Below are 26,939 nucleotides of genomic sequence, written 5' to 3' on the forward strand. Positions count from 1 at the left end.
GGCAATCTGTCAAAAGTCTTTGTAAAATCTAGTACCACTGTGTATGCATCTCCCTTGTCTAGTACATTTGTTACCTTTTATTTACCTTCAGTAACTAAATTTGGCAGCTTGCTCCACCTTTGCAACGAGTTGCCCTGGTGTGTACCTCCTTAACCCAGTCCTGAAGATACTTTCAGGCGCAAACTTTGTTTGCTCACACTTGGATAAAGGATTAAACTAAATTTATTATACTCTAACCAAGTGGAAAATAAACTTTCAACATCTTTCTCTAAATCCAGAGTAATTTATTAAAAAAGGGTGGCACACCAATTGGCAATTCCTATAGGTGGAGATGACCTGCAAATGCTTCTGCCTGATATCTCGACTTGGGCCTGGCTCCCACTGAAGAGACCTCAATAAAGGTCGAAACCGGTCTGGGTAGTGGCCCTTTCCTTAATGCATAACAATAGACATATCCGCAAGGAGATGTGTTTTGCATTATAGGAGATACTAGGATAGGAGTGTTGGTAGCTTGCTCCACCTTTGCAACGAGTTGCCCTGGTGTGTACCACCTTAACCCAGTCCTGAAGATACTTTCAGGCGCAAACTTTGTTTGCTCACACTTGGATAAAGGATTAAACTAAATTTATTATAAACTGAAGCAGATGGGATTAGAAGATAGATCAGTGAGTTGAATAGGGAAATGGCTCTTAGATACATATCAGCAAGTTGTATATGGGGATGCAGTATCATAGAAGAAGAAAGTCACTAGTGGTGTGCTACAGGAGTATATTTTGGGATCATTGTTATATTTAATTTGTATATTAATAATATTAGGATGGGTTTAACCACCTTACTGGCCATTATGGATCAAATACACATCCTCATACACTTCGTATCCATCATATATTTCAATGTAATATCAATGGTATTACAATTTTAATATGCACTTCACATCCATGATAACCTTGACGTCTATAGATGTCTTGGCCGGTTGTGTGATTAACTAATGATATAGAACTTTTTGCAGATACAAAAGTGTGGAAGGGTGAGGAAGAATTGAGTAGATGTCATTGCCTTCCAGGAGGACTTGAATAGATTGTATCAGTGGGCAACAGTATAGAACTGTCAGTTCAATGTTACAAAGTGTAAAGTTCTGAAATTTGGTAATCAACAATGAGATGCAAAGTATATGTGCAAAATTTCACCACTTTGTGGGGAAATTTTGGAGAAGGATGAGGAGACAAGAGACCTGTGAGTGGTTGGTGGACAAGGATGTGAAGTTCATTGGCCACACACAAGTTGTGAAGTCATCACAAGTGATTATAATAATGATGCCAAGGACTTTAATGTGCAGGAAAAAAAAAGAGGTTATGTTTCATTAATTAAGGCCTTAATCAGGCATCATATAGATTGTTGTACACATATTATTTGGTCCCCCTGGTGATAAGTATATATTAGAAAGGGTCCAGAGAAGATTGACTAGGATAGTAACTGGACTTTGGGATGTGGGATATGAATACAGATTGAAGAAATTCAATTTTCAAGCTTTGTTAATATGATAGTTGAGAGGATATGATTGAGATATTTAAGTTGATATGGGACCATTACAAAATTAGTATGGAAGAAATTTTTCATAGAATGAGAGGGGAGGGACAGAACAAGAGCTATTACCTGCACCATTACAAAATTAGTGTGGAAGAAATTTTTCATAGAATGAGAAGGGGAGGGACAGAACAAGAGCTATCCCTGGAAACTATATAAAAGTGTGAACATGGGCATAAGGAACAGGTTCTTTGTATGGAGTGTTGCCTGACATTATGGTGAATGCAGATAGACTGAAGTAGTTTAAAACACAGCTTGATGAGCTTGGTCTGTAACAGTGTGTGTGTACCTCTCATGATGAAACTTTTGACTGCATGAATCTGGTGATAATAATAATAATAAAGTCTTCAGGTAACAAATTGGAATAGGATAATTATCACAAAGTAAGAAGTTAACTGTGAGTACAGAGGACCACTGCAGTTCATGTGCACTAATACTAGAAGTATTCAGAACAAGGATGTAATATTTTTCCACAACAGATATTCCTTCTTGGCCAAAAGTTATTGACATTAGTGAGTTATGGCCAATAAATTATATAGTAACTGAAACAGAATGTAAATAGTATAGTATTTTCAGGGAGGACAGACAGGGCTTGAAGGAGGGGGGGTATAATAATGACAGCAAATGAACTTCAGCCAAAAAAAAAAAAAGGCGAGGAGTTCAGCAAGTGTGAGATGGAGCCCATAGAAAAAAAAATATAGTCTAATTATATTATTATTATTATCCTAAGACCCCATGCAGTCAAAGACTCATCTAGGAGGTCCTTTTGTCATACACAGCTCATCATACTTCACCTTAAACACACTCAAATTCTCTGCAGACACCGCCCTCTTAAGCAAGGCATTCCAATCATTCACAACTGTGCATGCAAAAATCCTGCTTCTCACTCCCCTACTCACACCCTCCTTATACAGCTTCCAGGGGATGACCTCTAGTTCTCCCTGATCTAACACCATTTTCTGTAAAACCTCTAACATTCATCCTGTAACAATCCTTTACTAACTTGTAGGTCTCTACAATATCACCCCCTCCTCCTCCTATCCACTAGACTCTAAATTGAATCATCTCGATCTTTCCTCATATTCAATATTCCAGAGATCAGACACTACCTTAGTCGCCTCTGGACCCTTTCTAATATCTCTTCTTTCTTTTGAAAACCAAGTGACCAAATCTGTGCACAGTAGTCCCTGGGTGGCCTAAACAAACACAATGGAACAAGAATCTCCTTCTTTCTACAAGTCTTATTTCTAAATTTCAGATCATTATCATCCACTATCACCCCAAGATCTCTTATTTTCACCAATATATCCCCACCAAGCGTAAATTCTATATCACATCTTTGTTTCCCAAATTTTAAAACCATACATTTTGCAACATTGAACTGGTATCCCCATTTCTGTGCCCATTCACTCAATCTATTAGTCTTCTGGTAAGGCCACAACATCTTTTTATAGTTCGTTCCAACTTTGCATTATCTGCAAACAGCCATCCAAATCTTTGCCAATATCATTAACAAACAGGATAAACAGTAATGGCTCTAAAGCATACCCTTGAGGTACACCACTAGTGACTTTCCTCTTCTGGGATGTTGCTTCCCCATACACAACTTGTTGATACCTATTAGATAGCAATCTCTGATCCAATGCACTAGTGTAGTATCCAACCCCCATCCACTCTCGTTTACTATTAACTTATCATGTGGTAATCTATCGAAATTCTCCATCCAATGAAGCTGTCACCTTATTGTAATAAGTCAGTAGATTACTAAACATGACCTCCCATTAGAAAATCCATGCTGTCCATCAAAGATAATACCACTGTTGTCAACCCAATTCTGGATCCTAGTTCACACCAGCTTCTCCAACACCTTAACCACCACAACATCTGACACACAGATAGGCTTTTACAATACAATTTGATGCTTGAGTTCTATCACGTCCCTTATGAAGGGACACAATCTTGCCTTCCTCCCACTCCTTTGGAACTCGACCCAGTGCAAACTCATATTAAAAAAATATGTCAAGGAAGATTCCAACTCTGGCACATTCCTTCAATATACATGGAAATATATTAACAAGTCCCACAGCCTTATTAACATCAAGTTTGCTCAATTTCCCATATATCGCTTGCTGACTTCAGTCTCTTCTCCTTCTCATCATCATCAACTGCTCTAAAATCCTCCATGATGTTACATTCACAAGAATGAAAGACCTTTATGAACTGTTCATTAAGTGTCTCAACTATATTCTCTGCAGGATCTTATACCATTTTCTTCAATCAATGTTATCCCTCCATAATTATTCTTTTTTTTTTTTTTTTTTTTTTTTTTTTTGCTAGACACATATCAAAAGAACTCCCTAGGATTCTTTTTGGCTTCATTAACTAACTGCTGCTACCCTTAGTTTGTAAGGGTAGCAAAAGTCACCATCCTTGCCTGGTCTTTGTAATCCTCATGGAATTGGTTATTACCACTTCTCTTATGCTGCCTTCATAATGCCTTTTTTTCTATGTATCACATGCTTAATCTCTTCATTCATCCATTTCACACCTACCTTATTTAACCTTCTTACACTTAGAATACATTTAGACATTGCTTCTACTAGACAGTTCTTGAATATTATTATTATTGTTCCGGGCAACTCCAAGGAGTCGACAGACTCATCAAGGGAGGCCCTAACATCATGTCAAGAACAACTATTCGACATTCACACAGTATCTATCATACCTTGCCTTGAACTCATTCATGGTCGTAGCACCCACAACAGACTCTGGAAGCTTATTCCACTCATTCACTACTCTCCAAGTGAAAAACCTAGCTCTAACACCCTTGTCAACCACGCTCTTGCCCAGCTTCCATTCATGGCCCCTAGTCCTCCCACCATCAGCCATATTTTCAAAAAAATCTTCTGGATCAATCTTATAGAAACCCTTCAGTAATTTGAATGTCTCAATCATATCACCCCTCCTTTGCCTATCAACCAATTTCTGCAACCCACAAATCTTCAACCTATTCTCATAAGGTTCATTCCACAGACCTGCTATCATCTTGGTCATTGGTCTCTGGGTCCTCTCCACTTCCACCCCATCACAAAGAAACCCTGGTGCCCATAACTGGGCACAGTAGTCCAGATGGGGGTCTTATCAAGGCTCGATACAGAGGAACAACAACTTGTTTGTCTCTGCATGTTAAAGTATTTTTCAGAAGCCAAGTGATTTGGTGAGCTGTTTTAGTCACTTTTGCAATGTGCCCCCTAAACTTCAATTCCCTATCCACCAACACTCCCAAATCCCTGGCCTCATCAATCTCCTGGAGTATGGTTCCACCAATGTGATATACTACTGGTATTCTTTTCACCCCAAAGTGCATAACCTTATACTTTGGCACATTAAATTGACATCCATTTTTTCTAGCCCAGCCCTCCAAACTATCCAAATCATCCTGTAAAATTTTGACATCCTGTGCACTCATAATTGCTCTACCCAACTTTGCATCATCAGCAAACAAGTGAACACTTCCTCTCAAATCCTTTCCTATATCATTGATGAACAAATTGAAAAGCAGTGGTCCAAGAACAGAGCCCTGTGGCACTCCACTAGTCACAAGCTGTCTTTTAGACTCCACTCCTGAATAAACCACTCTCTGGTATCTCTCCTTCAACCACCCTCCTATCCATCTCACCAACCCTATATCTATCCCCATCTGCTCCAGTTTACTGATTAGGGTTCCATGTGGTATCCTATCAAAAGCCTTGGCAAGGTCCAGTAGTATTACTGTAAACCCATTACCCCTATTCAGTTCAGCCGTCACAGTGTTATAAAATGTGAGCAAGTCACTGAGGCATGATCTACCCTTCACAAAACCATGTTGTCCCCAAATACAATATCCCATTTTCATCTATCCAATCCTGTATTCTTTTCTTGACTAATTTCTCTAAGACCTTGACAATGATTCCTGATATGCTAATAGGTCGGTAATTTACAACAGCAGTCTTGGAACCACCTTTATGCAGTGGAACTATTTTCCCTTCTTTCCACCCCCTCGGGACTAACCCAGACCCGAGACTCAAATTAAACAAAATGGTCAAGGGTACTGACAATTCTTTAGCTGCTTCTCGTACAAGACGAGCTGGTATACCATCCAATCCCACAGATGTATTGATAACGACGTTATGCAATAGACTACTCACCTCCACTTCATTCACCACAATTCCCGTATAATCTACTGGTACATTTGTTTCTGTAATGTCACCACCTGGATGATATTCTTGCAAAGTGCTCACTCAGTAACTCAACTATATCAACTGATTCAGTTACCTCCCTACCATCGGCATTCTTTAAAATCATTCTGCCATGTACATTTTTCCTTTTACTTGCTACATATCTAAAAAACTGTTTAGGATTCTCTTTAGCCTGCATGGGCAATGTTCTTTCGTAATCCTTTTTTGCTTTTCTTACCACACTCGTTACCCTTCTGGCCTGCCCTTTATACCGTTCGTGTGCCTGCCGGTCACCTTTCTCCTTAAATTCCCTCCATAGTTGTTTCTTTTTTTGCAGCTCAAGCTTAATGGTGTTATTCATCCATTTAACCCCTAGTTGATTTATTATTCGGACTCTAGGTATACATCAGCCATTGCTTCATGCAAGCACTTCTTAACTACCTCCCATGCACTATCAACTTCTAGTCCTTGCAGTTGTACATGCCATGGCACTGAACCAATCAAACTCCTAAGCTTGTCATACTTTCCAGCCCGATAGGATAGGAGAATGGCTCAGGGAGAGATACCATAAGGTGGTGTATGGAGGAGCTGAATCCAGAATGAGGCAGGTGACCAGTGGTGTGCCTCAGGGATCTGTGCTTGGGCCAATGTTGTTTAATTTGTATATAAATGATATAGGAAACAGCTTAAAGGGAGATATTCAGTTGTTTGCTGATGATGCAAAGTTGTGTAGTGCAATAAAAAATCAAGCTGATGTTGAAAGTTTGCAGGAGGATTTAAATAAGCTGGTAAAATGGGCAAAAGAAAATGGATGTCAGTTCAATGTGGAAAAGTGTAAAGTCATGCATTTTGGGATTAAAAGATTACCAGCTGTGTACTACATCGATGGAAAGGTACTCCAAGAGATTGATGAGGCTAGGGACTTAGGGGTATTGGTAGATAGGGAGATGAAGTTCAGAGGACACATTGCTAAGGTGTCCAAGATTGCACATAGGATTACTTGGTTGTTGAGGAACACACTGACATCCAGAGATAAAGAGGTTATTATTCCCCTTTATAAAGCATTGATACTTCCACATTTGGATTACTGTGCTCAGGTCTGGTCACCTGGATTCCTTGGAGATGAGGAGGCTGTGGAGAGGGTTCAGAGAAGAGTGACCAATTACTAAAGGGTTTTTATAGGATTGATGCAGGGGAAATGTTTCAGCTGTGTGATAGTGATGGAAGAACAAGAGGTCATCTCTGGAAATTAAAGAAGAGTGTGGTTAACAAAGGTGTCAGAACAAGGTTTTTTGCCTGGAGGGTGGTGAATGAGTGGAATTCATTGCCTGACTTAGTTGTGAGCTCTTCGTCTGTAAATGAATTCAAGAAGAGATATGACAGATATTGTTTTGCTAGTTTGGGTCTCCCGCAATGAGTCTACTGACTCCATGGAGATACCCGTAATAATAATAATAATAATTCCACATGTACCCTGTCTTAATTGAAAATTCTACGCCTTTAGCCACCTCCCATGTCAAGACCCTATGATCACTCTCACCGATTGGTGGCAATGTAGTCATATTTGTTACAGCCAAATCCTCAGATGTAATTACTAGGTCAAGCACTCTCTGACCCCTAGTATTTTCCATTACATGCTGTCACAGATAGTTATCCCTTAATAACCGCATAAAATCCAATTCCTTCCTCCAGTGTGTCCTCTCCTCACTCCAATCAATGCGACCATACTTGAAATCTCCCATAATAATCACCCTCCTTCCACTCATTTCTTCTATTTGCTTGTGCATACTGTCACCACCATCTTTTCCATCATCTGGTCTATAGCAGCACCCAATTGTATATTCAGTTCTGCTAGCCACAATCTTACACCAAATGGCCTCAAATGTGCTTTTTTCTCTATCCTGCAATTCAACTTCTATTCTCCTTGACTGCAGCTCATCAGCTATCATCAACAATACTCCTCCCCCCATTTTATTCTCCCTGTCATTCCTGAACACACTATACCCATCACATTCAATCCCACTAGCTATATCATCTACAGTCAGCCATGTTTCACTAATACCAAAAACCTGTGGTCTGGAAGTGCCAACCATGGCCAAAATCTCTTCCTTCTTGTTCCTAATACTCCTAGCATTAGTGTACATGAATTTAAGACCCCCATTAGCCCTAACCCTACCTTGATGCCTTATATAAACTATCCCAGTCTGATTTGTTGTCCTTATTTGCTCGGGCATATTATATTCATTCTTACATTCAACTGCCTCCCTAAGGACTGTATATCTACTCCTCCCCCTTTAATAAATCTAGTTTCCCTGAATTTGCACATCCACCATATTCGCAATTATGGCCCTCCTTTTAAACATTTCACTGTCATACCGTGGCAAAAGACTAATCATTCTAACTCTCTCACTCTTTTCTTTTGCTACCTCAAACAATTCATTCAGGTCTTCTATCATTTCCATTTTGTCTCCTTTCAAATCATTCGTACCTGCCACAACAATCATTTCTTTCACCCTTTCCTTTTGCTCTCTAATAGACTCAGTTACATCCTTTACGGTCGCACCAGGTTGATACGATTTAGTCAAATCCTCTACGATCACACCTCGTACTAACGAGTCTCCATATAGCACTCTATCCTTCATTTTGTTCATGTTCACACTCATACATCTATTTTTCCTGTCATACTTTTTATTATTGGCTGGTTCAATCAGTTGACCTTTGCTCATACGCTCTAGCTGCTGTTTTGCCCTTTGTATCACACCATTCAACAACGCAATCTCACTCATTGCATCTATCTCATCTTTTCTATTCTCAGTAAAACCATTAATACTATCATTCACACTTTCTACATTCACAATTCTCTGGTACAACCTTGCCGTTTCTTGTCATATCCCTATTTTCTTCATTCTGAAGTTTGACAAAAATATCACACTCACAATCCGAAATACTCTTCAATTTCTCATTCTCCCTACATTTTCTACACACATTCACTCCTTTATTATCATCTAACCACACTCCGACCGCACTCCGCAAAACGTACATTTCGCAGCTAGCACACTGAATTATCTCTTTTATACTACCGTTCTTTGATAAAGATGGCGAACCATCATTACTGGCTGCCATTTTCCTTCGTACTGGAGCCATACTTACTTGCAACGTATTTTATCAAATTATAAATTATAACACACCAAAAACACACAAAAAGATGCACTAAGAGACGCATGCCCAAGTTGCACTGATCTATTTTTCAACTAACTCCTTATTCCATGCTACACCTGCAAGGTGTCTTCTCCTGGACTTTTCATAATCACCAGCTTTGTAGTTCCACATATACCCTTTTCTCACAGAGGTCCTCACACTGCTGGCAACCATCCAGATAATCACATCATGGTTACTCTCACCAACTGGAGGGTGATTTTACACCTCATTTATAATTACGTTCTCTGATGAGATAATCAAATCCAAGACCCTCAATCCTCATGTGCCCTCTGTTACATACTGCGTGAGGTTGTTGTCCCTTAAAAACTCAAGGAACTCATTTTCTTTACTTCTAGTTGCTATCTCATCATCCCAATTTATATTGCCATAATTAAAATTGCCCAAATAAGAAAAGGGTGATCATAATAATGATCACCCTTTTTTTATTTGCTTGGCTAATTTGATTATACATTTCATGGCCACTACCATTCACATTACCAGGTCTATAACAACATTCAACTAAGTATTTCATTCTATTCACCTCTATGTCACACCATACTGCTTCAAAACCACTGGCACTATTTCCCTCTTGCATCTCTACTTTATATGGACATGACTCTTTCTCTATCATCAAAGCACCCACCCTCCCTCCCTTTTTATCCTTTCTATCTTCACAAAACACATCATACCCTTCCATCTCTATTCCTGACAATGTCATCATCATCCAACTAGGTCTTACTTATTCTAACAATTCTTGAGTGAACAGACTCAATGCAACCATTTCATTTGCCTTGTTTCTTATACTTCTAGCATGTGTGTATATAAACACAGCAGCTCATTCCTGGATCTATAGCTAGTTCCACTGATATCACTTATTTGATGTGACTTCTCTATGCTTAACTCGAGGCATTTCTTTTTCTCTTTATTCATCTTAGAACCTTCTTCAAATCCAATTGTCCCTTGATCCAAGGTCATCTCCTTCCCTTTTTGTTTACACATGCATTCACATCCTCTTGGAGTATCAACCTTTCTCATGCTGTGTTCACCTGTCCACCCTGAGCCTCCCTGTTTCCATGTCTGTCTGGCACACCTGTTCTCTCATTCTCTATATCCATGCCACTCAATTCTTCATTCACAACCACCTCTTCATTCTCTCCTGTCTTATTTTCACATTTTTCCACATTGCTTCCCACTTGATGATTCATTCTTTGCACTCACTTCTCTACCTTCCAGCAGCAGCAGTCTCTCCAACTGACTTACACCAAAACCATTTAAATGCAGTCCATCACTCTTATACAGTTCACTTCATCCTTCAAACTCATTCCTTTCTCTTCACACATTTCTGCTAGCATATCATTCATAATCCTTGCTCTCTGCCTGGTCTCATCACTGTCATACATGGGTAACACGCTTACTACCTTTCCTATCACACTATTATATTTATCTATCTCAACACCCTCCTGATATCCAATTGATGTGTTCTTTGTTCCCAGTCAAGTCATTTGTTCCTATTACAACTACCAAATCTTTTGCTCGCTTACTTCTCATATCTAATGTCTCGATTACTCTACTTATTCTACCTCCAGGAAAACAAACCTTTGGCATCCTCTCATCCAGCACACCTTTAATAATCAAATCACCATATAACATCATTTGCAGGTCTCTTGTTACCTCTTTTATACCAATATTATTCATTTTTATCCTTTTCACTCTTCCATACATATCTCTAATTCTCTTAGCTTTTCCGCATCAATTTCATTTCTTGCCTCATCTTAACCAACTCAACAATATAATACAGGTAATGGCACAGCTTCCATGCAATGCAATTACATAAGCTGTCTGGCCATAGCATCAGATATTCTGATTCTGTAGCAAGATTAAGCACTCGCCAACCCCAATTTCCTTCCATCTCATGCTGTTGTGAGTAATTATCTCTCAGTGGGTGAATAAATTCCATTTTCTTCCAATTATGTGATTTTTTCTCCTTCCAATCTATGTCTCTATAATAACTATGCCTGTACTTGTGTTAATTTTGTTGATGCATGATTTTCACAGTCCCTGCATTTACTGGCCTACAGTGGTAGCTATATTTTTGACTTATTGGACTCTACTCACACAGATTGATTCAAATGAACTGCCATGCATATCATCATTGTCTTTCTGACTTCCTACTCTTTATGACCAATTCATATGTTATTATGAGTCCCTCCCAACCCCCACCATGTCTTATTTTCTCTATTCTCCCTGAAATGATTATACACTGTCACATTCTATTCTTGTAAGTATATTACTGAGAGTGTCGCTAGTGAACATGGCGGTCGTGTTGAAGCTATGCTAGAAAAAGTGTTTTTTCTAGCATTAAATTAAAGTATAGTGTGGCTTTTTGTCACAATTTGTGCTGCAGTTGTGATTTGGTTGGATACAAGTGTCCTTCAGTGGTGTTATTGTTGAAACTTTGTTGTATACATTGTGTTTTCACTGCTGTTTGTTGCACTACTTCAGCATCTAAAGATGACATCCAACAAGACGTACGTCAGCAGTTCGGAGGACTTCTATACGAAAGTCTGGCTCTGCCTTGGATTTTTTGCAGTGGATGCATTGTGGAAACTGCTATATGTATGCACCGAAGAATGTGAAGGATCTGTGGACTGTTTGGCTAGATGAGAAGAACGAAAACATCAAAGTATCTGAGAAGTGTCGGGATAGACTGGAGCGATTAGGAATGGATGAAGATGTCGGGACCGTAGTGGAAGAGCTTCGGTAGGAGTTCGTGAAAATGAAAAGTGACCATCTCCTGCAAGAGGAATTGGAAGTGCTCAGCAAGGTGGTTCTGGAAATTAAAACTAAGTTAAATGTGTTGAATAGAGAAATTAGGACTATGGAGATTACTTTAGCTGAAGTAACTAGAACAGTTTTAAGTAAGGGAGTATTTGAGTCTTTGGTGAACGATGAAGTAATAAATTGTATGGGAGTGATTGAGAGTCAACAGAATGAAAGCACAGGAGGTCTAGAAGAAATGAGATGTCGTGAAAGTGAGGGAGTAAATAAAAGAGTATTGATGGAAAGTAATGAAACTGAGAGAGTCATGCTGAATAGCGTGAAAATGAGGCCGTGAGTGTTTGGATTTGAAAGAAGTTATGAGTGGTACAATATAGCGTGATTCTATGATTAAGGGTATGGAGGGTGGTATGCCTGAGGAGTGCTTGATTTGTGGAACAATAGAGAGTGACTTTAGCAATAAAGAGAGGGCATGATGCAGAAAAGATGATAGTTATGGTGGGTACAAATGACCTGAGTGGTAGTGTTAATCGGGTAGCAAAAGATTTAAGAACATTGTTAGATATCATGAAGAAGAAAAGTGTCAAAGGAAGGATAGTGTGTGTGTGTGTGTGTGTGTGTGTGTGTGTGTGTGTGTGTGTGTGTGTGTGTGTGTGTGTGTGTGTGTGTGTGTGTGTGTGTGTGTGCTGCCTCGTTTTGACAATTACGAGTTAAGTAGACGAGCGATGATAATGAATGCAAGAATGTGCAAAAAAAAAAAGGGGTCTGGAATTTGTTGATGTCTGGAGTGTGTTTGAAGGCAAAAGACAGCTGTATGCAAGAGATGGGTTGCATCTGAACATGGAAGGTCATAAGCATTTGAAGAAGTTATTGTTTTCTGAACAAGTTGAAGTAATTGGGCAGGGAAACTAAAATTGAAAAGGTTGAGTATAAGAGGAAGAAACTCATGCAGTGAATGTATATTTGTTGATCCTTATTCGTAGAATAAATTGCAGAAAAGAGTAGATATAAATATGCATGGGACTACTGAAATTAGTAACATGTATATCAGTTCTAAAGCTGGTATAAGAACTAAAGAGAATCTGCAATTTTTGTATACTAATGCAAGAAGCATTTGAAATAAAAGGGAAGAATTTTTGGCATTAGTCAGTGCAATCTTACCAAAAGTTGAAGGCAGTAGCGAAACTTGGCTGTCAGCAGAAGATGTGGTTACTGGAATTGAATGTGATGGGTACAGTATTTTCAGGGAGGATAGAGAAGATAGAACGGGGGAGGGGGGGGTGTACTGTTGATGATAGCTGATGAGTTGCAGCCAAAGAAAGTAGTATACCAAGAGGATAGACATGTGAATTATAGTTCATTTGAGGCGGTCTGGTATGAAATAGTAACCAACATAACCAAATATACTACAGTTGGTTGCTCCTATAGGCCAGGGGATACAGGGGGTGATATTGAATTCATGCATCAGCAAATTAGTCCAATGAGTGCAGGGCAGGGGTAGTGATTATTATGGGGGATTTTAATTATGGTGATATCAATTGAAGGAGAAAATATCACGTGGCAATAAGGAAATGGAATTTATACACCTTCAAAGAGATAATTACTTGAAACAGCACATAACTGATGGGATTCATGGTGTGAGAGTGTTGGACCTGGTCATTGGTTCAGAGGACATATGCATAAATAAGATGTCCTTGTTACTTCTTTAGAGAGAATTCCACAAAATTTGTGGAATTCTCTCTAAAGAAGGGATATATATGGAACTACAGGTTAGGTAATTATAACAGGCTTTGGAGTGAGCTTACAGCTGTCCCATGGCAAAACATATTGCAGGGGAAAGATGTTAGCAGTGCATGGGATAAAATCAGCAGGTATCTGAAGAAGGTAATATCAGAATGTATTCCCATGATCAGGAAGACAAACAAGGTAGGTGTTAGATAGATGAGTAGTAGTATCAGGGCTTGATCTGCAAAAAAAGAAAATGTTATAGAGAATTTGTGGACTGCAGAGTTTGGTGGATAGAAGAAGGAGAGGTGATATGATCGAGACTTTCAAACTGTTGAGAGGCAGTTACAGGGTAGACATTGGAGAGTTCTTTCACTTGGTGGAACGGTGAGAAGGAGTGTTGACAAGGGGACATCCCTGGAAGTTACGAAAGGAGGCTGTACGCAAGAGGGTGAGGAGTGGTTTCTTTGCATGGAGGGTGGTTGAACCTTGGAATGCATTGCCTGAGAGAGAGTGGCTGGAGAGGGAATGGTCAATGGGTTCAAGGAGTGGTATGATAAACTTTGTGTTTCCTAAAAACGACCTCCCACAATGAATCTTTTGACTCCATGGAGGCCTGGATGATAATAATAATAATAATAATAATAATAATTTACAAGGAGAAAGGTGATCAGTACACCCATGAGCAGTACAAGGCTCAAGTTAGGAAGGTTACAGCATAATAAGAAAAGCTAAATCAGATTATGAGAAGACCTTAGCCAAGGAGATCAAGAGAAATCCCAAAGAATTCTTCTGCTATGTGGCAAGTGAAAGGAAGAATGACTTTTGAAGGACTTAGTGGGTGCTGATGGTATTCATCATCATCATGCATATCAAGGATTTAGGCCTAGCATGGCCTGTTCCGGCCTTAGAAGTCATCATTGAATTGTTTAAGAGGATGTCCTGTTTTCTTTTTTCTAATGGCTTGTACTTTAAGGCTTGTTTTGGTAATCATTCTATTTTCATTCTTTGAATGTGTTCCATCCATTTATGTTTATATTTTTTAATTTTTTTCTATTACTGATTCCTGGTTTAATTCTTTCATAATTTCTTCGTTTCTTTTGTGATCAAATAGAGTATACTTTGCAGTTTTTCTCATAAACTTCATTTCCGCTGTTATTAATCTTTGTTTGTTTTTTTGTTTTATTGTCCAGATTTCAATTCACAGGCATGTGAAGCTCAGTGGAAGTGTGCTTGCTCGCTTGAAGTCAGACTTAAGTTCAAGTATAGTCGCCGACTGGAGGAACTTTTTCTAAGCCTTTCTTCAACCGATTCCCTAGTTAGTCGATCTCTGGCACAGCCAAGCGGGTTTTTCCTCCCAGACACTTGGGTTTTTTATCCCGTAAACTCAAGAAAATCGACCGTAGTACCCATATTATTTCACACAGTAACACATCTTGTTAGGGTTAGGTACCAAGAGATGGCAGCACTTGTTTGCCAGCCTCTTCATCAGTGGCTGCTATAATTAGTGATAGACATGGGCCAGCTATCTTTGATTGGCTACCAGTGGAGATTGAACTGCCCACTCAGTCTCCAAAAGCTAGATAGGCCTTGCCTACTCCCTATAAGGGAATAAAAGGTATTAGCTGATTTTTTTTTTCACTTCCATACAATAAGACTGGTAGGGCTAGTGTATTGTATACTTTTAGTCTGGTTTGTTTTTGAACTAGGTTTGCTTTAAATATAGAGTTAATTACATCTGTTATTTTTAAATATTTTGCAATTTTTATGTTTATATCGTTTTCATTTTCATATGCGATCATATATCCTAGGTAGTTAAATGAATTCACCTGTTCTAAGATCTTGTTATCTATTACTATCTTAGTTATTGCTGGATCTTGTCTTTTAAAGGCCATAGTTTTTGATTCTTCTGTTGATATTATCATACTGTAATCTTTGGCTATCTCATTTAGATCTAAAATAGCTTTCTGTAAGTTATCTTCAGAATTTGTAATTATTATTTGGTCGTTAGCAAAAAGGAGAGTGTTTAAGTTCACAGTAGGAGAAAGTTTAATACCTTGATGGAAATTTTTATTCCATTTTATTATTATTTCATTTAGGTAAATATTAAAAAGAGTTGCTGAGAGGGGGACATCCCTGTCGAACCCCTTGGTTTATCTCTCTTGTATATGATAGCTCATGATTTAATCTTATTTGTAGTTGAATATTTTCATATATACTTATGATGGCTTTTAGGATATTATTTGGTATTTGTCTTTCTTTTAATATGTTAAATGAAATGCTGATGGTATTGAGGTGACCAATTCAGATGTAATAGTAGAGTTACTGAGTGATCACTTTTCAAAAGTCTATCATGCAAGTGAGGATATCTCTGTACCTGTAGCAGTAACTAATATGAGAATTGAAGTTAATAAATCAGAGGTACTTAGTATATTGCAGAATTTAAATGCAAACACTGCTGTAGGTTTAGATGGAACATCAGCTCGGATGTTGCCTGAATGTGCAAAGGAATTGTCAACTCCTCTTACTTTGTTATTTAACTGAAATTTGAACTCTGGTATGGTCCCTAGGGAGTGGAAAGAAGGCAAAGTGGTTCCGTTGCATAAAGGTGGCTCTAAGACTGCAGTAGTTAATTACAGCCCAATCACTATCTCGATAGTGGTGGTAAAAGTATTGGAAAAGTTGGTTAAAGACAGAATTCAAGAATGGGTGGATCAGAATATGATACTCTATAGGGGCCAACATGGTTTTGTTAAAGGTTGATGCTGCCTTAGCAATTTATTAACTTTTTATAATAGAATGACATCTGAGTTGGACAAAGGAAATGGCTACACAGTAGTACTTCTAGATTTTGCTAAGGCTTTTGACAGGATACTCCATGGAATATTGTTGTGCAAATTGGAGCAGATGGGGATGGATACTAAACTAGTGATAAGGATAAGAGAATAGCTCAGGAAGAGATACCAGAAGTGGTGTATGGAGGAGCAAGGGTCCAGGATGAGGCAGGTGACCAGTGATGTGCCTCAGGGCTCTGTGCTTGGGCTGTTATTGTTTAATTTGTACATAAACGATATAGGAAATGGCTTGAAGGGAGATATTCAGATGTTTACTGATGTCGCAAAGTTGGGTAGCGCAATAAAAAATCAAGCTGATGTTGAGAGTTTGCAGGATGATTTAAACAAGCTGGCAAAATGGGCAAAAGGTAATGGATGTCAGTTCAATGTGGAAAAGTGTAAAGTTATGCATTTTGAGATTAAAAGATTAAATTTGATTTTAATTTGAGATTAAATTAAAAGTGTACTACATTGATGGAACGGTACTCCAAGAGATTGATGAGGCAAGGACTTGGGGGCATTTTGGTGGATAGGGAGATGAAGTACAGAGGACACATTGCTAAGGTGTCCAAGACTGCACATAGAATTACTTGGTTATTGAAGATCACACTAACATTCAGAGATAAAGAGGTTATTATTCTCACTTATAAGGCATTGATACTTCCACATCTGGATTACTGTGCTCAAGTCTGGTCATCTGGATTCCTTGGAGATGAGGAGGTTGTGGAGAGGATTCAGAGGAGAGTGACTAAGTTGGTGAGTGATGTAAAAATTGCTCCTTACATTGATAGATTGAGAGCTTGTGGATTGCAGAGGTTGGTTGATAGGCAGAAAAGAGGGGATATGATAGAAACATTTGAATTATTAAAAGGTTTTTATAAGATTGATGCAGGGGAAATATTTCAGCTGTGTGATAGTGATGGAAGAACAAAAGGTCATTCCTGGAAATTAAGAAAAAGTGTGGTTAACAAGGGTGCGAGAATGAGGTTTTACGCCTGGAGGGTGGTGAATGAGTGGAATGCATTGCCTGACTCAGTTGTGAGTTCTTTGTCTGTAAATGAATTCAAGAAGAGGTATGATAGATATTCTTTTGAAAGTACTGACTCCATGGAGATACCCATAATAATAATAATAATAATAATTGAGAAACTAAATTCCACATTTTTTTGGTCTTTCTTTCACACCCATGGATGATTACACACACACACACACACACACACACACACACACACACACACACACACACACACACACACACACACACACACACACACACACACACACACACACACACACACACACACACCTGTGCACTTACCTGCAGCCATCCTAATAGCTTTAGGTTTCCTGATTTTGCTTTTCTACACTCTTTGTGAAGAAAGCTTTTTCAAGACACCTTATTCCGATTCTAAACAAGCACAATCCATTAGCATTATTTAAGTTCTTCCATCCATCAAATTCAGTCCACAGATCAACAAACTGTGCACCATTCCATACTGATACATTTACCATTATACACAGACCTACAATCTTATATAAAGTTACAATTAGAAAAACTGTTTATTTTAACTATTATAAATAAACATTCTTTATGAACAACCAGGAAAAAAAAAAGTACCACAAAAACTGTCTTAATCAAGTGAGTGGAAGAAAGGGACAAAAAATTCAACCCTCTCTTATCTAAATTGGGAGAGTTGGCAGATATATAAGTATAAATTCTTATAAGTATAAAATCTTAGCCTAAAGGCCGAGATCGCTTCTCGGCCTTTAGGCTAAGATCAAAGAGCGTCAAGGTCATTGAAGAGCTGCACAAGTCAGGCACTACTGTTAGGATCAGTGAGTAAGCTTACGATCGATTGGGTGGCGCTAGTGTCCTTGATAAATGTGGCGGTCGAGTTTAGCTAGTCTAGAAAACGTGTTTTTAAAGTTAAATATAGTGTGGCTTTTTGTCCCAAATTGTGCTGCAATTGTGCATCGGTTAGAAACAAGTGTCCTTCAGTGGTATTATTGTTTAGAACTGTGTTGTATACATTGTGTTTTCACTGCCGTTTGTTTCACTATATCAACGTGTAAAGATGGCGTCCAACAAGAAACGTACGTCAGCGGCGCGCAGGACTTCTACTACTATACGAAAGGCTGGCTCAGCGTTAGATTTTTCGCAATGGATGCGTTGCGGAAACTGCTATATGTATGCACCGAAAAATGTGAAGGATCTGTGGTCGGTCTGGCAAAATGAGAAGAAGGAAAATGTCGACGTATGTGAGAAGTGTCGGGATAGGCTGGAGCGTTTAGGAATGGAAGCTGACATCGGGACCGTAGCGGAAGAACTTCGGCGGGAGTTTATGAAAATGAAAAATGACCTTCATCTTCTTCATGAGGAAGTGGAAGTGATCGGTAAGGAGATACTGGAAGTTAAAGCTGAGTTTAATGTGTTAAACAGAGAAATTAGGACTATAGAGATTACTTTAGCTGAAGTAACTAGAACAGGATTACATATGGGTGAGTCTTTGGTTAATGATTCAGTAATAAATAGTATGGGAGTGATTGGGAGTCAACATAATAAAACCACAAGTGGCCTAGAAGAAATGAGATGTAGTGAGAGTGGGGGGGTAAGTAATAGAGAGTTGAGTAATGAAGCTGGGAGAGTCATGCTGAATAGTGTAGAGAATGAGTCCATGAGTGTGGACTTGAATGAAGTTATGAGTGGTAAAATATATGGTGATTCTATGATTAAGGGTATGGAGAGTGGTATGCATGAGGAGTGCTTGGCTGATGGGACAATAGAAAGAGTGGCTTTAGCAATAAAGAGAGGGCATGAAACAGACAAGATGATAGTTATGGTGGGTACGAATGACCTGAGAGGTAGTATAAATCGGGTAGGAAAAGATTTAAGAACATTATTAGATATTGTGAAGAGGAAAAGTGTCAATGGGAGAATAGTGTGTGTGCTGCCTCATTTTGACAATTACGAGTTAAGTAGACAAGCAATGATAATGAATGATATGATTGCAAGAATGTGCAGAAAAAGAGGTCTGGAGTTTGTTGATGTTTGGAGTGTGTTTGAAGGAAAAAGGCAGTTGTATGCTAGAGATGGACTGCATCTTAACATGGAAGGATATAAGCGATTGAAGAAGTTATTGTTTTCTGAACAGGTTGAAGTTATTGGGCAGGGAAACTAATATTGAAAAGGTTGAGTGTAAGAGAGAGAAACTTTAGCACTGATTGTGTATTTATTGATCCTTATAGGCAGAATAAATTGCAGAAGAGAGGGGATAAAAATCGACATAGGACTACGGTAGTTAGTGACTTATATATCAGTTCTAAAGCCGGTACAAGATCTAGAGGGAATCTGCAATTTTTGTATACCAATGCTAGAAGCATTCGAAATAAGAGAGAAGAATTTTTGGCATTAGTCAGTGAAATCTCACCAAAAGTTGTAGGCATTAGTGAAACTTGGCTGTCAGCAGAAGATGTGGTCACTGGAATTGAATGTGATGGGTACAGTATTTTCAGGGAGGATAGAGAAGATAGAACAGGAGGAGGAGTACTGTTGATGATAGCTGATGTGTTGCAGCCAAAGAAAGTAGTATATCATGATGATAGACATTTGAATGAGAGTTCATTTGAGGCAGTCTGGTGCGAAATAGTGACCAACGCAACCAAATATACAGTTGGATGCTGCTATAGGCCAGGGAGTACGGGGGGAGATATTGAATTCATGCATCAGCAACTTAGTGCAATGAGTGAAGGCTTAGTGATTATTATGGGGGATTTTAATTATGGTGATATCAATTGGAAGGAGGAAATATCACGTAGCAAAAAGGAAATGGAGTTCATACATCTTCTACGAGATAATTACTTGAAACAGCACGTAACTGAAGGGACACGTGGTGTGAGAGTGTTGGACCTGGTTATTGGTTCAGAGGTTATATGCATAAGTAAGGTGTTCTCGTTACCTCCAGTTGGTGAAAGCGATCATGTGGTATTGACTTGGGAGGTTGCAAAATCTGTGGATTTTTCTATTAAGAAGGGGTATGTACGGAACTACAGGTTAGGCAATTATAACAAGCTTCGGAGTGAGCTTGCAGCCATCCCATGGCAGAACATATTGCAAGGGAAAGATGTTAGCAGTGCTTGGGATAAAATCAGCGGGTATCTGAGGAAAGCAATATCAGATTGTGTCCCCATGGTCAGGAGGTCAAACAAGGCAGGCATTAGATGGATGAGCAGTAGTATCAAGCTTGAACTGCAAAAAAAGAAAATGTTATGGAGAATTTACAAGGAGAAGGGCGATCAGGACACCCATGAGCAGTACAAGGCTCAAGCTAGGAAGGTTACCAGCATAGTAAGAAAAGCTAAATCAGATTATGAGAAGACCTTAGCCAAAGAGATCAAGGGTAATCCCAAAGAGTTCTTCCGCTATGTGGCAAGTAAGAGGAAGAATGACTTCGGAAGGATAACCTTAGTGGGTGCTGATGGTATTGAAGTGACAAAATCAGATGTAATAGTCGAGTTACTGAGTGATCACTTCTCGAAAGTCTATCACCCAAGTGAGGATATCTCTACACCTATAGCAATACCAAATGTGAGAATTGAAGCTAAAGAATCAGAGGTATTAAATATATTGCAAAACTTAAATGCAAACACTGCAGTAGGCTTAGATGGAATATCAGTTGCGTGAATGTGCAAATGAATTGTCAACCCCTCTTACCTGGATATTTAATTTAAGTTTGAACTCTGGTATGGTCCCTAGGGAGTGGAAGTTAGGCAAAGTGGTTCCTTTGCATAAGGGTGGCTCTAAAACTGCGGTATTGAATTACAGACCAATCTCCATCTCAGGAGTAGTGGTAAAAGTATTGGAAAAGTTGGTTAAAGACAAAATTCAAGAATGGGTGGATCAGGATATGATACTCTATAGAGGCCAACATGGTTTTGTTAAAGGTAGATCCTGCCTTAGCAATCTATTAACTATTCATAATAGAATAACATCTGAGTTGGACAAAGGAACTGGCTACACAGTGGTACTTCTGGATTTTGCTAAGGCTTTTGACAGGATACCCCATAGAACACTGTTACGCAAATTGGAGCAGATGGGAATGGATATTAAATTGGTGATATGGATAGGAGAATGGCTCAGGGAGAGATACCATAAGGTGGTGTATGGAGGAGCCGAGTCCAGAATGAGGCAGGTGACCAGTGGTGTGCCTCAGGGCTCTGTGCTTGGGCCAATGTTGTTTAATTTGTATATAAATGATATAGGAAATGGCTTAAAGGGAGATATTCAGTTGTTTGCTGATGATGCAAAGTTGTGTAGTGCAATAAAAAATCAAGCTGATGTTGAAAGTTTGCAGGAGGATTTAAATAAGCTGGTAAAATGGGCAAAAGAAAATGGATGTCAGTTCAATGTGGAAAAGTGTAAAGTCATGCATTTTGGGATTAAAAGATTACCAGCTGTGTACTACATCGATGGAAAGGTACTCCAAGAGATTGATGAGGCTAGGGACTTAGGGGTATTGGTAGATAGGGAGATGAAGTTCAGAGGACACATTGCTAAGGTGTCCAAGATTGCACATAGGATTACTTGGTTGTTGAGGAACACACTGACATCCAGAGATAAAGAGGTTATTATTCCCCTTTATAAAGCATTGATACTTCCACATTTGGATTACTGTGCTCAGGTCTGGTCACCTGGATTCCTTGGAGATGAGGAGGCTGTGGAGAGGGTTCAGAGAAGAGTGACCAAGTTGGTGAGTGATATAAAAAATGCTCCCTACATTGATAGATTGAGAGCTTGTGGATTGCAGAGATTGGTTGATAGGCGAAGAAGAGGGGATATGATAGAAACATTCAAATTACTAAAAGGTTTTTATAGGATTGATGCAGGGGAAATGTTTCAGCTGTGTGATAGTGATGGAAGAACAAGAGGCCATCTCTGGAAATTAAAGAAGAGTGTGGTTAACAAAGGTGTCAGAACAAGGTTTTTTGCCTGGAGGGTGGTGAATGAGTGGAATTCATTGCCTGACTTAGTTGTGAGCTCTTTGTCTGTAAATGAATTCAAGAAGAGATATGACAGATATTGTTTTGCTAGTTTGGGTCTCCCGCGATGAGTCTACTGACTCCATGGAGATACCCGTAATAATAATAATAATAATAATAATAAATTAATAAAATATACTGTACTCACGGTACACAAATGTTATTCTGACATATGGGACAATTCCATGAATTAAGTCCATTTCTTTTTTCGTACACCATTGGGCAATCTGGAAATGGACAGAAGGCTACAATGTGCTTATTCTGCTGTACATATGATTTTAAAGAATAAGTTAGGAGCCTGTTTATTTTCAATTCATCAAACTCGAGGATTTTTCGAATATCTTCTATCACAAGTTCCTTTCCACAATTCTGAAAAACAAAACAATGAACATAATGTAAATAAACATATATTAGATGATTAATATAGATTCATATAATTACAGTAATAATAATTAATATGAGGATTAACTAGATACCTCAGTGGAACACAGAACTCATGATGGGAAGCTGGCACTAACCATTATTACCTCTCTTGAGTCTAATTCACAATGACCTCTACTCAGCTGTCTGGTGACTCTTTCTATTTGTTCTCCACTCTCCAAGCTAGTTGTACAATTTTTCTAACTATGCTCATACTCAGCTTGAGCAACTCCTTATATGTTTTCTCCTGAAATGTAACGAAAAATTTCTTCTTAGCCTGGCTTATAAACCTCCCCAAACCATTCCAGATGCCCAACATACAATGTCCACTATATCCTTTTGCCAGAAAGAGATCAGTAAAATGCTCCAAATTAGACACAAAAAAAGTCCCATGGCCCTGATGGCATTCCTCCAATTGTCATAAAGGTTTGCACACCAGAACTGTCTCCTGTCCTATGTTGCTTATATATATATATATATATATATATATATATACTGTCTTACTCCACTGGTATCTATCCCACAGCCTGGAAATTGGCCTATATTTAACCCATTCCCAAGAAGGGTGACAAGTCACTGCCATCTAACTACCGACCCATCTTGCTCACCTCAGTCCTGTCTAAAGTAATGGAAAAATTCATCAATTCCCAACTCCTACACTACCTTGAAGCTACCCGTCTAATGAACGACCACCAGTATGAATTCCGTCACTGCCGATTAACAGGAGATCTGCTCGCATATGTCACCCATCTCTGAACAAACGCCATGGAGAAGTTTGGGGAATCTCAAGGGGTTGGGCTTGATATCTCCAAGGTGTTCGACTGGGTCTGACACAAGGGCTTACTATGCAGGCTGCCATCATTTGGTCTATCTCAAGACCTCTGTAGTTGGATTGCCAGCTTTCTATCTGGATGCACAATATGTGTGGTGGTGGATGGTTCCTTCCTCTCATCATTCAACTAATGCCGGGGTTCCTCAAGGTTCTGTTCTCTCACCAACCCTCTTCCTACTATATATCAATGACCTACTTCAACTTACCTCCAACCCAATACACAGTTTTGCAGACAACAGCACATTGCACTCCTCCCTTTTTTTTGATAAACCTTACTCCACACAACTCACCTCAACCTACAGAACAGCAACCACCACTGCCCTCAATTCAGAACTCCAAGCCATCCTCCAATGGGGTTCAGATAACCCCATTGGAGGATGGGGTTATCTGAACCATTTTCATCCAGTATTATTTTTGACAACACCCAAATTTCCAGGAAATCTGAGATTTCTCTTCTTGGAATTATCCTGAGATCAAACCTCTCCTGGCATAAACACATAACAACCACTGCATTCTCAGCTTCTAAAAAACTAGGATTTCTCTTTTGCTCAAGATGTTACTTCACCCCTGAACAGCTGTTAATCTTATACAAATCACAAATCTACCCAACCATCAAATACTGCTCCCACATAAGGGGTGGGAGCACGAAAAGCTCCCTCAAAATGCTCAACTCAATACAGAGCAGAGCAATCAGACTTATTAATGACCGATCTCTTACCAACTCACTCTCCCCACTTTCGCTCAGATGATCAGTCTCTGCACTATGTGTTTTCTATAACTATTTCCATGAAAAATGTTCATCTGAAATAGCATCAATAAATCCTCCAGTTAGTGCTAAGCTTGTTGAAGACATGGAGCTGCTGCTCAACATCCCTACACAGTGCATCTTGAAACCCACAGAACAAGTTTCTTCTCCTTCTTCATCCCTGCAACTGCTATACTATGGAACAGTCTTCCCCTTGATGTGTTCCCTAAGGAATACAATATACAGTCATTCAAATCCAATGTGAACAAGTACCTACTTTCCCAACCCATACATGGTACTAATGTGCTATAGGTTGATCTACCAACCATGCATGGGCTCAACATTTAAAAAAAAAAAAAAAGTTAGCAAATAGCACTAAAAGAAATTCTAGGGAGTTGTTTTGATATGTGGCCAGTAGAAGAAAGAATGATTATTAGAGGATAACGTTGGTCAGTGATAATGGGAGAATGATAAAAACTGAGGAGGAGATAGTAGAGATGTTTAATGAGCAGTTCATTAAAGTATTCCATCCTTGTGATTGTAACATAATTCAGAACTTGAGAGCAGTGGGAATGGTGAAGGAACCAGTTATGGTGAGTGAGCAGGAGGTATATGAGGAATTGAGTAAACTTGATGTCAACAAGGTCATGGGACTTGAAGGTATTTCACCATGTTTCTTGAATGAATGTTCCAGGAAGTTACCAACGGCTTTAACTTACATTTTTAACATATCTTAGATTAGCCCAGGTTCCAAAGGAGTGGAAAGATAGCAAAAATAAGCACCTCCGTAACGCAATTGGAAGAACGACAGTATATTGCGCCATTCGATTGGAAAAGGCCTAAGTTCGATTCTCGTCATGATGGGAGGAATCTTTATATGGACTTTTTCAGTTGAAGGTGAGTTAGCCGATCTCAATTAACAGACAAAAAATACTAGCTGTGGTGGTGTGGGCGGTGGATGGTGCTGAGGTAGATGATTGGCAGTAGAGGGTTGGTGTAGTAGTGGAGACGGGGAGTTGTACAGTGGGTGTCCTCCTGTGGTGAGTCTTCGGACTCCTTGGAGGTGTCACGAATAATAATAATAATAATAATAATGATTGTCTTACTTCATAAAGGGATGATAAGACTAAGGCTTAGAATTATAGGCCAATCTGCTTGTCTGGAATTGTGGTCAAGGTGTTGGAGAAGATAGTGAGGAGAAGAATTCAGAACTAGGTTGATAGCAATAAAATTCTCTTTAATGGATAGCATGGATTTGCTAAAGGAAAATCATGTTTTAACAATCTGCTTGCGTATTATAACAAGGTGATGAATACATTGGACACTGGGGATGCATATACAGTAGTATATTCAGATTTTGCAAAGGTGTTCGATGGATTGCCACGTGAAAAAACTAGTAGTTAAATTGCAATGGATGGGGGTTGATATGAGATTAGTGTGTTGGATTGGAGATTGATCTGATCAGTATCAGCAGGATTTGTATGGGGGAGTGATATTGCAGAAGAGGAAATTTCACTAGTGGTGTGCCTGTGGGTCGGTTTTGGGATCACTGTTGTTTAATTTTTATGTAAATAACATTGGAAAAAGGCTTAAATGGTGATATATATAGTTATTTGCAGATGATAAGGTGGGAAGAGTTATGAGAAGTAGAGCAGATGTAGCTTTGCAAGATGACTAAATAGACTGTGTGAATGGATGAGTGCATGGGGATGTCAGTTAAAAGTTGCAAAGTGTAAGGTTTTTAAATTTGGGATGCAGAGATATGATGCAGAGTATACAATTGGTGGAGATATTTTAGAGGAGGTGGAGGAGATGAAATATCTGGGACTGATGGTAGATATGGACTGGAAATTTCATGGACATTTTGCTAAAACTGCAAGGACAAAATAGTGGATTATAGGAATGATGTGGAGAACACTGACATGTAGAAGTAAGGATATTATGATTGCATTGTAAAAGGCTTTGACCAAATGGAATAATGGATTACTGTGCATAGATTTGTTTGCAGGTTTTCAAAAAGATAATGACATGTTGGAGAGGGTTCAGAAACAATTGACTAAGTTAGTTTCTGGTCTTTGGAATATGAGGTCAAATTGAGAAAAAATGCAAATTACAGAATCGAGTGGATAGAACGAGGAGGGGGGGACATGATTGAGATGTACAAGTTGGTAAGGAGTTTTTACCAGATTAAAGTGGATGAGATTTTTCATAGAATATCTGGAGACGGGAGAATGAGAGGCCATCCCTGGAAACTGTGAGCAAGGGAGTGAAGAATAGATATTTTACATGGTGAGTGGTGGGTGATTGAAATGCGTTGCCTGAGAGTGTGGTGAGTGCAGGGACAGTGAATGCATTTAAGTCAAGCTATACGAGGTGTGGATATTAAATAACGAGACTGGTTGCAAAAATGTGGTATATTATTACAATTGTACAACTTAATTTTTATGCCCTTCAACATACTCTCCTCCTCTATCTATACACCGTTGCATATGAATTTTCCATTGTTGGAAGCAGTGCTGCAAATCATCAGGTGTTATCAGCTTCAGCAGCACTGCCGTTTTCTCCTTTAC

The 26,939-nt window shown here is 39.0% G+C and overlaps 1 protein-coding gene across 2 annotated transcripts in view; it reads right to left on the reverse strand.

The window, feature by feature from the left end:
- The window catches only part of LOC150110250 (uncharacterized), a 154,190-nt gene that overhangs the window by 72,157 nt on the left and 55,094 nt on the right, over positions 1-26,939 (reverse strand). For both annotated transcript variants that reach the window (XM_090398574.1, XM_090398582.1), the window contains exon 3: positions 22,521-22,741. In XM_090398574.1, coding sequence (XP_090254700.1) covers positions 22,521-22,741 — 221 coding nt within the window. The remainder of the gene's footprint in view (positions 1-22,520; positions 22,742-26,939) is intronic.

Source organism: Typopeltis vanoorti, chromosome 1 (assembly GCF_054136105.1).
Source record: "Typopeltis vanoorti isolate ZY-2024b chromosome 1, IOZ_Tvanoo_1.0, whole genome shotgun sequence".
NCBI lineage: Eukaryota > Metazoa > Arthropoda > Arachnida > Uropygi > Thelyphonidae > Typopeltis > Typopeltis vanoorti.